This window comes from Mus pahari, chromosome 5, assembly GCF_900095145.1.
Source record: "Mus pahari chromosome 5, PAHARI_EIJ_v1.1, whole genome shotgun sequence".
Taxonomy (NCBI): domain Eukaryota; kingdom Metazoa; phylum Chordata; class Mammalia; order Rodentia; family Muridae; genus Mus; species Mus pahari.
The window spans coordinates 68,304,105-68,318,710 of record NC_034594.1 but is presented as its reverse complement, the minus strand read 5'-3'; the positions used below and the strand labels follow the sequence as shown (position 1 = coordinate 68,318,710).

The window sequence follows — 14,606 nt, the reverse complement described above, 5'->3', positions numbered from 1 at the left end:
GCTTTGCTTGGACAGGACCACACCAGCTATTTCCCTTCAAGTTTCACATGGGACTCAGGTCAGGAACTTTGGAGGGAATTTTCTGGCCCCGCTGCACTTCTAGAGGAATCCAGCTTCATTCAGTTCTGGGGCCTGGTAACAATTGTGAGTTTCTAGGCACTGATGTAGTCCTGACAGGACCTGAAGGAAACCCTGTGACCACTGGACAGATGTGAGCTAGACACTGAAAGGCTTGTTCACATCAGGATCAATGAGCAGATGTTGAGGACTGCCTGGGAGGTTTTCCCTCCCTCTTCCCTGGTCTGTTTCTTAGTGAGACCTGTTGATGTTGGGCAACTGCTTTTCTAACAGCTATGGAAGATACATTGTTGCCACCTGATGACTCTTCACTTGTGAAACAGGGGAAGTGAATATTCAGCACCCCAGGCTGTCCTCATCATTCCTAAGGGCTGGGAATCATTAGACAGGTAGGCAAGCTACCCTAGAGGGGAAGAGAGGCCAGGTTACATATGACCACTAGGTGGCGGTGCAATATCACTTAAGACAAATCCTGTTGGCTCCTGGGTGCCTCGAGACTCAGGTGCATCCCTTAAGGACAAAAATCACTGCTTTAAGGAAGTAGGGATACAGCAGGAAGATTTGTAGGTGCCTGTCTGTCTGGTTGCCAATCTCTTCTTTCTCTTGACTGATTAGTAATGCTCCATTTGACACACTCCAGCAGAAAGCCCAAGACTGGATGGATCTGGCACCGTCCAGCTTCACCAGGCTTGTGAAAGTCAGTGGTGCCCAGGGATGGAGAAATCTCTTACAGCTGAGAGACAGGGCCCTGAGCTCAAGGTGAAGGTTAACATGTCAAGGTGGGACCCAGGACTCCATCAGAGGGCCCAGGGCATTTGGACAGCAGAGCACAATGTCCAGCTAAGGCCCAGGTCCTTTTCTATGACAGGAAGTGCAGGAGCAGCATCAGGCCCACCACTAGGTGGAATAATCAGCAAGGATCATTTTAAAGAACTGGCCATTGGGTGCTTCAGATGGTCAATGTTATAATGTAAGATCAGGGACTGAGAAAAATGCACACTCGCACACACATGTACACATGCACACACGCATGGGGAGAGAGAGAGAGAGAGAGAGAGAGAGAGAGAGAGAGAGAGAGAGAGAGAGAATAGAATTACTGACTTTTCCAGGCTTGTACTTTGTCTTATTCTTGGGAGAAAAGTTTGAACTCTTTGGGGCAATGTCTTGGTGTCTGCAGCTGCCACCAGGGGTAGGTTGACAAGGACGGGAAGTGGGTAGCCGGCAGACAGGCTGATGAGTCCATGGAGGTTGAGCTAGTCCTACGATGTCTTGTGAACTTTTCTGTATGTTTTAAAACTGTTCCAAGACTGTGAAAAGGATGAGTACGCCTCCATTCATCTCTCTGGATGAGGAGATGGTCCTTTCCGGATAAGAGCTGTGGGAGGATGTCCTCCGAGCGTGGCAGCCATGTCCACTGCCATAAGAGCGGCAGCTATTGCCTGCAGGAAACCCTCAACCAGATCCAGCCTGTTGCTCTTCCTGCCCTGGAGGAGAGGTGGGGAAGGTCATTAGACCTTCATCTGAGATCCCAGCCAATCCCTACTTGTGCCCCTCACCGCAGCTGTATGTCACCACCCCAGGAGAAAGTGGCTTTGGGAGGTGCTGGAGTATACAGGGAGTAGAAAGAACTGGAGGGGAGTCGGCCTGTGACCACAGTCATAGCAGCCTGTGACCACTGTCACAGCAGCCTGAGGGTAGCCTGAGGGTACAGCATAGACAGCAGCCAGCCAGATGACCCCCAGCTGAGAATCACCTTGATATGAGGGTAAGATGTCGCCTTCTGAGCTGGGAGGAGACCAGCTCAGGCTTCTGTGCTGGTGGGAGAGGCTGCTGGCAGCCATTGGCACTCCTCTGTACAGGTGAGTCTCAGCTGCCCTGGTTTCCCACAGAGTCTCCCTCAGCTCCTGTCTGACTTTTCCCTCCCTTTTGGGGGCACCAGCCGTGTTGTGCTGCCAGCCACCTTGTGTTTGACGAAGGGCATAGAGACGCCCCAAGTGACTTTAAAGGAGGCCTATAGGATCAAAAAGAATGGGCTCAAGTCTCTGGGATTCTCCTCTGAGCAGGAAGTAGGTTAACATGACCATGTGTGTTGATAGCTGCAGGATTCTGCAAGGGACAAGGAATGGGGTGTGTTCAGGGTGATGAGGGACACCACATTGTCACTGGACTGGTGGAGCCAAGTAATACATTTGCCCAAACAGCAGACACAATGCCGAACATGCACCTATGGATAGCGTAGGTCCTAGCAATGACACTTGGTGGCGTCATAGGCTGTAATGAATGTTCTCTGTCCTGGGGGCTGGGAACAACACTTCAATAGCATCTAATTTTTGCAGCAAACCCCCAAACAGCTCTAAATGTTAATCTTAAAAATGCCAAGAGAAGGACATGGGCCATGCCAGGGGGCAGCCTTTCTCTGGGACCAAGTGTTTTACATAGAGTAGTGTGTGGTTACCCTGGCTTTATACAGTATACAAGCTGAACATGTGTTCAGGGTACCTTGTGCAGGTGGAAGCTTGTGGGAGCAAGTGACCAAGATAAGGGCACCCCATTTCTGGACTGTGATGTGGCTTTGGGGAGCAGGAATTTACAGGAGCACTGAATCAACATTCCCTTCCCTCAGTGCAGGGTCTTAAGGGACCAGGCCAACCTCTGTGGGGCCCGGTAATGAGTGATCTCAGTTGTTCTATTGGGGGCAGGTGGGAGCCTCTTCTTTCCAAAGACTGGGTTCTGAGCCTCTCTCATGGTTACCCTCCCCAGAGAGAAAGCACCTTCCCGTTTGTTACCACACAGTTACAGGTAAACGATAAACAAAGCCAGCACTTTTATTAGATCAGAGGGAAAACGAGAGAGGGAGGGTGGAGGAGGCTCTGCCGGGGACAGGGAGGGTGGGCTTGGGCTCAGCAGCACTGTCTTCATGAGCTGGGCTGTTATCCACGCTGAGAGAACTTGGCACTTCCATCCAGTGGGAGGCAGCTTAGTCGGTACCGCAGGCCAGGTCCGGTGACATCCCTCAGGGCTGCCCTCCTCCTCCCGAAGCGGCCCACAGGCCTGATCCCACGGCCCGTGTACCAGGCAGGATTGATGTCAGGGGCTGGAAAGGAAAGAGCCAGAGCAGCATATGGGACATGGGACATGTAGGTGCGTTGTTCCCCACACAGAGTCCCTAAGCTGATGGAAACATGGGTATCAAGCCATGTTGGCACCCACCCTGATGAGACTGGCTGGGCCATATCTGGGCAGTGGTGTGACTTTAGGGAGTGAATTTAGATGTATACCAGGACCAGTATTCTCTTCCTGTCTGACTGTCATCCCCCAATTCTTAAGGGACCCCACAAAGATGGGTAGGGGAATGGTGAGGACAGGAGACAGGACCATTCCTGGGAGAATTTAACAGGCCCATTTAACAGGATCAATCTCCCATCTGGCTGCATGGCAAGGTTGCTTTTGCTCAGGTCCCAGCGGCTCTCAACCTGTAGGTTGTGACCCTTTTTTTTGGGGGGGGGGGTGTTGCATATCAGACATCCTGCATTTCAGATATTAACATTATGATCCATAACAGTAGCAAAATTTACAACTATGAAAACAGTATCACAATAATTTTCGGGCTGGGGGTCACCACAACATAAGGATCTGTATTAAAAGGTTCTGCATTAGGAAGGTTGGGAACCACTGGCTTAGGAGATGGCTAATCCCCCATTCAGGGGCTGGGCACTCAAGGCTTTTGGGAAGTGTGTGGATGGGAGGATGACAGAGGCTGTCCTCCATAAGCCAGGTACTCACTGCGGGTCTCCATGGAGTGCTGGTGGGCTCGGCTGGAAGCTCCTGGGAGGACTAAGCCGAGCAGCAGCAAGCACAGAAGCCAGGTCCTCAGTGTCATGCTTCTGGCTTCCTGAACAATGCCCTGGAGATCAGATCCCACAGGGGATGGTGCAGCCTGGGGGTAGAGATGCAGGGTAAGTTGTGTGCACAAAGCCAGGAGGGACCCTAGGTTGTTTGTGCAGATGTACGTGTGTGTGTGTGTGTGTGGGGGGGTGCAGGTCTATGCCTATGAGGTGTGCAAATGCATATGTTTAGTGCACATAGCTACAATGATCAGGGGAGAGATGTGAGCTGTGCACAGGTGGCTGTCTTGGGACATCCTTAGGTCTGTCTGTCCATCTATGTCAGGAGCTGGGAGGTAGATACCCAGGCCTTAGTGGGAAGCAGATTTACACAAAGCCGAGGTGGAGAACAATTTGCTCAACCTCAGAGGTAGCTAGGAGTTGGAGAGTATTGGGACCTCAGTGCCCAGTCCTTCCTCACACTTTGTCTGGGGCCTCCTGGCACTAAGAGCCAGGCAGGCAATGGAGGACACTTAGCATCCCACATCCCCAGAAAGCTCACACCTCAGAGCCTCTACAGTAACCCAGGACGTCTGTCTTAGTTTGCTGAGACTCCAGAATGGGCCTCTCCTCACAGAGCCCCGCTGAATGTCAAGGGAAGGCTGCCGCCGCTGTGTACGGGAACTGGTACCCTGCTGATGGAGTGTGCTGACCTACCCCATAGCATCCACCTGTGATACTTCCTGCAGGGGACCCTTTTCTTCCCACCCCGGACATTTCAGGTCCTATTAGAAGATGCTCCAGGAAGACCCCCCCCCCAGCTGACTTTGACTCTCTAGCTCCTCCTTGTCCACACAGCGCTGTCCATCAGAGCTCTTTAAATGCCTCCCCTCTCCTCCTCCTACTGGGATGTCCCACACAGTGCAGGGGAACCCCAACTAGAGGAATGGAGGTGCCACCATGAATCATTGTAAAGACTGCACCCACTCGGGCTGGGTGACGGGGACCGAGAATGCTAGCTGACCCTGATTCCCAAGCCCTGGGTACCCACTTTCTGGGGGGTGCCTTCTGGGCTCTGCTTGAGAAGGTGCCCACTGAGGGGTACAGGCCCCTTCACCTGCCCTCCATCATGGACATCTCTTGAGTGTCAGAGACCCCAGGAGGGTGTGTGGTCCTAGAACACAGACCACAGGTAGCTCTCTCTGCTCGTCCTGCTTGGTGCCCGCACCTGTCTGCCCAGTAAGCCTGGCAGAGAAACTTGTGAGGAGTTGGAAGCCACAGCAACACCCAGCCCTCTCCAGCACTGCCAAGTTACTCACCCTCTGTCACTTGAGTGTGGCTGCCTGGGCGTGAGGTGAGGTCCGCCTGCCTGCTTATCTTTTATAGGCCAACAAGGAGGCAAAGGACGCCCCCAGACCCCTCCTTGAGATGGCGTCTTTGCTTATAGCCTGCAGTTTCCACTGCGTCTCTTCTCTCATCAAGACACTCTGTCTTTTTTTTCTTTCCTTTCCTTTTTTACCTTCAAAAAAAAAAAAATCCTCTCATCAGTGACGTGATTTGTTCCTTCCTGAATTATATAATTTCATTTGGGCCAAGTGGCTTTAAAACACATTAACCCCCCTGCCCCTTCTTCACGCTTGCCTTTGGGCAGACTCCGCAGTGACGTGTCCACCCATCCTCTCAATGTGAACTGGAATATGGCCTCTTCTGAATACTTGTCCCACCTGAGCCATGACTTCCTGGAATAGTGGCCGGGAAGTCCCTCGAACCCAGGTGGGTGGCCTCCTACTCTGGTTGTCCCCTCAGCTTGCTTATCCACACGTACCGTCTCTAGACACATTTTCTCTGGTTCATCCTGAGTCTATGGCTGAGAACACACCAAGTTTATTGATACAAAACAATCAGAAGCCTGGCGTTGTGTTACATGGCTGTAACCCCAGTACTCTGGGAAGTGAAGCAGGAGGATGGCTATGAGTTCAAGACCAGGCTGTCTCAGTAAAGCAAAACAAAAACAAAAACAAACAAACAAAACCAGAGAGTGATACTTTTATTGTAAGGTAGGTTTAAAGGCAGAACGTGGTAGCGCTAGTCCATAACCCCAGTGCTAAGGTAGAGAGAGCAGAGGTTCGGAAGACCCCTGACGCTCATTGGCCAGTCAGTGTAGGCAAATTGACAACCTCCAGGATCAGTGTCTCAAGAAAAGGAAGTGAAGAAATGACTAAGGAAGACACCACGTTAATCTCTGGTCTCCATGCACAAGTGCACAGGGTCCCCACACTTCACCCCATATGGGCACGCAAAAAACTTTTAATAAGGAAGTCTATTATGCTGTAAAGGTAATTTATATGTAATGAGAAAGAATAAGTGCACACAAAAATAGATAGAAGAGCTCAGATCATGTGGAAAGGCCAGTGTTTGCCTTTCGGGGTGCGCCTCCTGGCAAGACTCCTGAGCCTACTTAGAGGTGCTGAGCCTCATTCTTTCACCGCCATATCCTGGAAGTGTTAAAGTATCTGCAGGTCGGTGCTGTTGAAAAGGACTGTGTACTATTCTGCCATTTAACTCACCCCGTCATCACCACGTCAATAAGTACAGATTATATGAAATATCATTGAGGTGCAATAGAACATTCTTGAAGGAGCAGTGCACAAGAAGAGACAAAGCAGGTGTCTCCCCGGGATCACCATTTCCTGCCCACCACCAGACTGGTAGAAAAGCTTCAGGCTGCCACTTCATCCTTCGGACACGTGGTCAGCTTAACATCTGGGTTCTCAAGGAACAGTTGCCTCTTACTTGGAAGAGGGCTCTGGCCAGTAGGCTCCTTGGGAGCTGGGTATGGTAAGGAACTCTGGAACGAGGAGGAAGAGAGCCTAGCCTGATGAATAGGGTCAAGGGGAGTTTTAAACTTTTGCATGGTACCTCAGGTCTGTCTGCAGCTAGCTTGGCCATTAACAATGGTGAAAACCTGGTCTCCTACCTTGGTGAGAACAGAGAACATGCTTCTGTCTTGTAGGAAATTCCCCTGCATGTGTGAGCCCAGTCCTAGGGTCCATGGGGACTGCTGTAAGACTTTGGGAGCTGGACTGGGGGTCCTGAACATCATTGTGGATCTAGGTCAGTCGGTTGGTCGGTTGGTCGTCTGTTTCTGTCTCTGTCTCTGTCTCTGTCTTTCTCTCTCTCTCTCTCTGTGTAGAATCATAAGTCCTTTTGGCAAAGTAGCTTTATCCAAGTGTGGTATGGACACATTGTCCCTTTGAGGGTTCAAATGGGAGCCAGCAGGCAGAGTGGGAGGCAGCCCACGGATCTTGGTCTCGCTCTAGTGAATATTTGGTCTCCTTACTGAATATTTGATGACACCAGGCAAAGGGTCTGCAGACCCGAGGGCTATTTTGGATAGCTGGAGATGTTCCAAAGGCAGGTGGCAAAGTGCAGGTGAGGTGTGGCCTGTGATGCTCTTGGAGTGACCCACAGAGCTGGAGGTATCCCCTGAGTACCTCAAAGCTGAGAAGTGGGTTACATGGAGGGTTTGACCAGAGGTCAGGGAGCTTTTCCCAGGTCATATTAATGGGTTACAGATCACAGGGAAGGAGAAGCCGCTTTGGGCACAGCAAAGGGATTTCTCATCGGGCAGAGGCCTAGTCTATGTGGCTGTCTAGGTGGCCAGGACAGAGGAAGCACGTGGCTCTAAGTAACTGCCCTGGGTTCTGAGGTAGAGAGCCGTCCCTGTCAGAGAGGCCTAGTCACAGAGCTGTGGCTGAAGAGACCAGACCACTGGGGCGTCACCGGACAGCTGACAGACAAACTAGAGATCAGGGTCATGCAGGGAGGCAGAGGCTGTGAGGGTGTTCCCACCCCATCACCCGAACCCCCTGAAGCTGGCTTGCGTGTGTCCCTGGGCTGCGGGAGAAAGCTCTGTGCCTTGCCCAACACTCCTACTTAAATGGGTTTCTGCTCCTTGCAGTGAAGGGAGCCCCATTAACAGGACTCTCTGGCCAATCAATGTCCACCCCTTGGTCTTCCTCAGGATTTCAGCAGAGCCATGAGACCTTTCTGGGGTTTTTTGGGCGAGGGGAGAGTGTACTGCAAAGTTTTGAGCTTTTTGAACTCTCATGCTCTGTAGGGGAGTCTGTATCTCCCCAGTTCATAGTCAGTTAGAGCCCCAGGAAGAAAGAGCCACCTATGGAAATGGGGCCTTTGCAAGTGTGTTGACTGAGGCAGGCATGCTGGGTAAAGGTGGCCCTACACACAGCAAATGTTACCCCAACAAGAGAACATCTGTTCAGAGATGTACAAGGCAAGGTGACATGAAGGCACGTATGGAGACTGCAACGAAGCTGAAGCCAAGGTACGCTGGGATGGCTGCAGTCCCCAAAAGCAGGCAGAGGCCCCAGCCCTCAGAACTGCAGTCTCCACTGGCCTCTTGGATGGACTTCTGTCCTTTGAAATGCAGGGACACCGGGGGCCTGCACAGTCACAAAAGCGTCTCCTATAGGAGGACCTAATGGAGGACTGCCTGAGAGACCAAGGACTGCTGGTGCAGACAATGTCAGCCAGTCAAGAACTGCTGTTTAGAAGAGATGCTTTCTTGGGATCAAGGGGGCGTGGGTGGAGGGTATTAAAAGAGCTTGTAGCATCATTCACATGAACTTGCTGCAGTGTTTCTGTTTCCCACCTCCTTCCGGAGTCTGTGTTGTTGACTCTGTGCCACCTCACCCCCAAGGGCAAGTAGGGTCAGGTGGCAAGTAGTTCAGGGCACAGGTGGCACAGGAGGACACATTTCCTGCATCAGGTTGTCACAAATATGGCGCTCCTGAGAGGAGCTCTGAATGAGTGAGAGGCTTCTCCCTGGAGTTTATTTTCAGAAGACACTAGGATGTTTGTGGTTCTGGCCTATGTGTTCTCTTGATGCCCAGAATAGGATACAAGCTGACAGGAAAGAGGCAGCTCTGGGTGTGTAGTGGCGGGATGGCTGTGAAGGGCAGACCGTGCAGACACCAGCAAAACTGGCTCTGACGAGCTTGATCTGGAAGATCTGAGTTCTTGATAAACCCCAGAGCAGTCAGTCATCTATAGGGTAGAAGCCTGCATTTGAAGACAGCTATCTAGAAAGCGAGGTCCCTATGCAGTGTACCCCAAAAGCCCGTGTTGGAGGCTTGGTCTCAGTGTGGCACTGTGGGTGGTGGTTATTGGGGTGGGAATGCTGGGGTTGGGGGGTGGTCAGTGTTATCTGCCCTCATCTAGAACACACAAGGAAGTTTGAAGAACTAAGTCTGTCGGGTAGGGGAGGAATCCACCCCGCCTCATTCACTCCTGCAATTGTACACTCTCTCATCATGCCCACAGATACTCTTGTTTCTACCTCCCCCTCCCATCTCCTGCACATGCATAGTCAGGGATGTGTACATGTTCAGGGCTTCCTCTGAGCCAGCTCTTTTCATCCCAGCTGTGAGGGAGGCCTAACAAAGTCGATGATCGGGTTGAAGAATCACAGTGAGATGGTATCTGAGTGTCCTTCAGCAGGCAGAGAACTGATCAATTGAGGGGAGACACAGAGTTTGTATTTCCCAGGTCAGAGTCTGGCAGGCACCCTAGCTCGGGTTGGTGACCTGGTAAAGACACGCATAAGATTCTTCTTACTCCTCACTGGGATGATGACTACAAGCAGCTGTGAGCATCACAAAGAACAGAGCTCATGGGGAGGCAACCGTCATGTGGAGGAAACTGTGGGGTGCTTTGTGGTACTGTCCTGTGCCATGAGCCTTCCTTTAGGGCTGCTGGGCCATCACAGGTTTCTGTAGAGCACAAATACACACATTTGCTTAGGCATGCACATGGGTTCATGTGCAAAGTGTTTGCACAGAAGTAAACAAATATACTAGCTGGGCATGGTGGTGCATGCCTTGAATCCCAGCACTCGGGAGGCAGAGGCAGGCGGATTTCTGAGTTCAAGGCCAGCCTGGTCTACAAAGTGAGTTCCAGGACAGCCAGGGCTATGCAGAGAAACCCTGTCTCGAAAAACCAAAACCAACCAACCAACCAACCAACCAACCAACCAAAAACAAATATACTAACAATTATGTGACAGATACAGATATAACAGAAAAAAACATATATATATATATATATATATAGAGAGAGAGAGAGAGAGAGAGATGGGGATACAGACACAAGCGTGTGTGTGTGTGTGTGTGTGTGTGTGTATACACACATGTGCTTGCACACACATGCATGCACACATAGATATACACACCAGCAAGTGCCATGTAGAAATATGTATATACAGAGAGACATGTGTGATGTGCACACAGACACACAGGTATGTATACTGATATCCACGTGTGCATGCATAGAAACACATACAAGCATGAACATGGCACATGGGTACACACATAGACACAGACAGAGGTATATATGAAGAAAAATGTGGGTATGTATATAGATAGACACAATCTCAGCCATGTTATTGCACACACAGTACACAGGCACACAGGCAAGCCCCTGATTCTGTGGGTTCATGTGTGCACACAGATCTCAGTTGCTTGTGTTTGCTTTTCACCAGCCTTTTTTTTTGTTTGTTTGCTTGTTTTGTTTCTTTTTGAGACAGGTCTTTCCTACATAGCCCTGGCTGTTCTGGAACTCATTAGGTAGAGCAGGCTGTCCTTGAACTCACGGAGATCTCATGAGTATCTTCCACTTTTCTTGCATCCCTACCTTGTGATGCCCTGTCCTCTAAACATGGAGTTCATAACCATGAGAGGCCATGATTCTTGTGGGTCCCCGGTAGGGCTTATTTCCTGGGAGGGTAGTTTGGGGGCCCTGACTTCCTTCTGTCTCTTGAGGAAGAGGAGCTTGCAGGGCGTGGCTGGTTTAGTGAGCTCCTAGGTGGAAGCTTTCCACAGAGCTGCTCAGCTTCCTCTGCTCACAGTGGTTTCTGCTCTTGGCTGCAGCTCTGCCAGCGATGGGGAAGGGAATTTAAGAGATGCTTTCGATGATCTTACTCTGTCTCATTCTGTACATGGGTTTACAGAACACACAGGAACATTGTGAGCAGAGGCACCCAGGACACAGATATTGATTCTCCTGGAAAGGGCTCAGGGCCTCCAGGCCCAAGCACTTATCTCCTAAGGGAAGGGTTGGCTGGGGGCTTGAGGGCCACACCCCTCTCAGCACGTGATACCTACAGGAGCTTGATTAGGATCAGTGCTGGGTGTAGAATTCAGCTAAAATTCACTCGCTGAGCACACATTGCATTCTAAGGGACAGCAATGAGCTGGCTATACACAGAGAGGAAGGAGACCCATCCTCAGAGGAGGTTCAATTTGAGATCCAAGGGACAGTGTTGTCACGAGCTATAAGTATGACACATGACCTATATGCAGACCGATGTTGTGAGGAGCTGCATAAAGAGGACGATGGTAGGCCACTGCCGAGGCTAATCAGGGAGACATCTTTCCCAGCAGTCATTAATATTCAACCCAGAGAGCAGGCAGATTGAGACATCCATTTTAAAGAAATACATCATCCCAAGATCACTACTGCTTTCCCTGTGGCATGGGTGACAACTCCAGGGCATCATGCATGTGGAGCTGACAGCCTGCCACCAAGCTATGCCTCCACTCCAAGGTGACTTTAAAAAAACAAAGAACACATTTAGAGCTTAGTCTTCCTGGACAAGGTTTGAAGAATTGAGCCAGGCAGACTTCTGCTCACCCTTGGAAACTGGAAGTAAGCAAGGATGAACATTAGACAGCGTGCTAAGTCGGTAACGTGGGGATGGGAGAGAGGTAGGGGACAAGGGTTGGTACAGCTTGCATGTAGGGTATCCGCCAATGTTTGTATATTGGAAGTTTGGTCCCAGTGTGGTGGTGGTGGTCCTCGATGGGCAGGGCCTAGTGGGAACTCTCTAGGTCACTGGGAACATGCCTTTGGAAAGGATAAGAGACATTCTCTTGGGACCCAGTGTGTTCTTACTACAGCATGGGGATGGAGAGAGGGCTCAGAGGTTAAGATGCTTCTGGCTCTTCAAGAAGACCCGGGCTTGGTTCCCAGCACCCATACCCAGGTGGCTCACCAGGTGTGACCCCAGCTCCAGAGGTTCCAATAGCCTTCTATGCTGGTGCCTACACACATAGTACATGCACACACACACACACACACACACACACACACACACACAAAGAGAGAGAGAGAGAGAGAGAGAGAGAGAGAGAGAGAGAGAGAGAGAGAGAGAGAGAGAGAGAGAGGAGAGATGAAGTCAAATAGATACAATCTTTTAAAGTCTGCATCTGACTTCTGTGCATCCTGACTGTTCCTTTCCCTCCTGCCTGGTAAAATGCTCTCTCTTCACAGATACTCCTACAGCTCCAAGCATCTGCTAGCATCATGTCCCGCGAACTCTGGAGAAGTGTGAGTTAGGTAAAGCTATTTTCTTTATATGTAGCCTGCCTGCCTAGTGTATTTCACCCCAGTAATGAAATAACAGTAACACAAAATGTGTTTGGGCCTTGATCAAAGGTACTTTGTCACCGTCACCGTGAGTATCTCCAGGATGAAGGCCACAGTCTTGTCACCTGAGATGTCACAGTGTCATATCTGAGTGGAACCACTGGGCATGCCCCTGGCTCAGTGCAGAGGCCTAAGGTGATTCACAGTTGTCCTAGTGTCTAGTGCTCATGTTGCTGAACTTGAGGGCCTCAAGGGTCAAATGAGGGTCTTCAGGGTCTACCCTTTGTATCTAGTGGTCCTGTCTAGCCTGAGGGTTCAGTCTCATAGCACCTGGGTTGGTCCCTGTTCAGAGCTGAGCCTGTCCCTTGCGTGCTTAGTGAGTCTGCAGGTTTGCCATTACTATTCTTTCTCTCATTAATGCACTCACCCCGCCCTTTGTATATGTGCTCCCAGAGCAAGCACATACTCAGGTATGCCTAAGAAATGTTTTTAGTTGCCGGGTGGTGGTGGCACACACCTTTAATCCCAGCACTTGGGAGGCAGAGGCAGCCGGATTTCTGAGTTCGAGGCCAGCCTGGTCTACATAGTGAGTTCCAGGACAGCCAGGGCTATACAGAGAAACCCTGTCTCGAAAAACAAACAAACAAACAGATTGATGACTACCCTCGCCACCCCAACCCCTCTCCAATGGCTTCTGCTTTTGACTCAGTATCAAAACGTGAAACTGACAGGGCAGCACACACAGAGAGGAAACATTACCGCGAAGATGTGGCTGGCTGTCCCTCTCCTCCCGTTAGGGTTCCTCTGTGTCAGTGAGCCACGGTACACTGATTTCCGATCAAAAGAACCACCGTCTATGCCTTTGGGAAAATAGAGGGGAAGCAATGAATCAAAGACCTATCCAAGTGAGTTCTTGTCAACCTCAGACATTGGACAGAGTCATAGATGTGGACATGTCTTCTGTCGAGAAGGTTTCATACTGTAGCACACTTTGCAAGGAACACTCGGTACCTGTGTAGAAAAGGAGTTCAGAAAGCTTCTCTTTCTTTGAAGAGGCAGAGCCACTGAGAAAGGAGGCAGGGCCAGTAGGAAAGGGTGAGGCCAAGAAAAGGGGTGGGGTTTGTGGGCAGGAGGCGGGGCCAGCAGGAAAGAGATGGGGGGGGGGCTGTGAACAGGAGGCGTGGCCAAATCTTTTAGGTCACTAGAAGTAGTTTGTATCCTTCTTTTCTGTGGCCCTGGAAGAACAACAGGGAACTTAGGACACTAGAGTCAGGAGCATATGTGACATATAATTTTGTGACAGGACAATGGGCCTGAGGTGCTGGCACTCTGATCCTCAAGGCAGAAGTGTTTAAGTCCTGTGACTGCAGAGTTGGGGGCCTTGGCCTCTATTCTTAGCCAACTGTTTGTGTTTAGATGAAGGGGTTGGACAAAAACCTACACCTGCGTGGCTCCTGTGGGAATCTCTTGAGCTGGAAGGAAGTTTGGCTCGCAGCACCCTAGAGTGTTGACTATCTTTCTAGACCCATATTCAGCGATGTGCTTCAATCAGGCCTGACCCCTTCTCGTCTCCCTTCTCTTCCCTCCCCTCCCCCCTTGCTTTCCCCTCCCCTCCCCTTTCTTCTTGAGAGCTGACTTATAGACACATGGCTGTCCTGTTATTCCATTCCCAGAAGGGAATTGAATCCCACCTGACAGAGCTGTCCCAGGGAACACAGCACTGAGTAGAGAGGATGCAACTGGCTTTGCAGGCCTATAGAGAGCCCTGAGGACCCGCTATGGCGCCATGCTGGCCCTGGGAGACCCAGTGAGGAGCCGTTTTGTCTTCATGCTGGCACTGAGATGGTGGTAGTGGAGAACTCAGAGCTCGCAGTGGCCTGGCCGTGAGATGCTCAGAGCTGGCAGTGGCCTGGCCGTGAGATGCTCAGAGCTCACAGTGGTCTGGCCGTGAGATGTTCTGGCTTTGGGCTGAATGTAAGTGGCCTCTTGGTGGGGCTTAGTCTGTGCTTGAAGCCAGCCACAAAGGGGACTCTGTTCATCTCTGTCTTCTTGTTCCAGAAGCCCCCAAATGTCAACAGCTACTCCTCACCATCCCCTCTCTAAGTTACCCTGACCCTGAGGGTGTGTCAGGACCTCAGTGGATGCAAAGAGGAATCTCTTCCTGGCCTCTGCTTCTCGTCTGGCAGTAGGTAAGGGCCTTTTCTCTACCACACACTCCCACCACCCTGGCATGCTGCCTAAGTGTGTGGGGGAAGCACA

At 50.9% G+C, this 14,606-nt stretch overlaps 2 protein-coding genes across 3 annotated transcripts in view; both read right to left on the bottom strand.

The window, feature by feature from the left end:
- Window positions 1–3,008: 3,008 nt before the first annotated feature.
- On the bottom strand, window positions 3,009–3,958 carry Prlh (prolactin releasing hormone). Its single transcript, XM_021197214.1, has 2 exons — window positions 3,862–3,958; window positions 3,009–3,172 (listed from the first exon to the last, which is right to left on the bottom strand). The coding sequence occupies exons 1-2, from the start codon at window positions 3,956–3,958 to the stop codon at window positions 3,009–3,011; spliced, it is 261 nt and encodes an 86-aa protein (XP_021052873.1).
- Window positions 3,959–8,398: 4,440 nt separating this feature from the next.
- Window positions 8,399–14,606, bottom strand: part of Mlph (melanophilin) — a 36,338-nt gene continuing 30,130 nt past the window's right edge. For both annotated transcript variants that reach the window (XM_029538900.1, XM_029538901.1), the window contains exons 15-16: window positions 13,107–13,207; window positions 8,399–9,694 (exon numbers count right to left, since the gene is read on the bottom strand). In XM_029538900.1, the coding sequence (XP_029394760.1) occupies window positions 9,668–9,694; window positions 13,107–13,207 (128 nt within the window). In that variant the 3' untranslated portion in view covers window positions 8,399–9,667. The remainder of the gene's footprint in view (window positions 9,695–13,106; window positions 13,208–14,606) is intronic.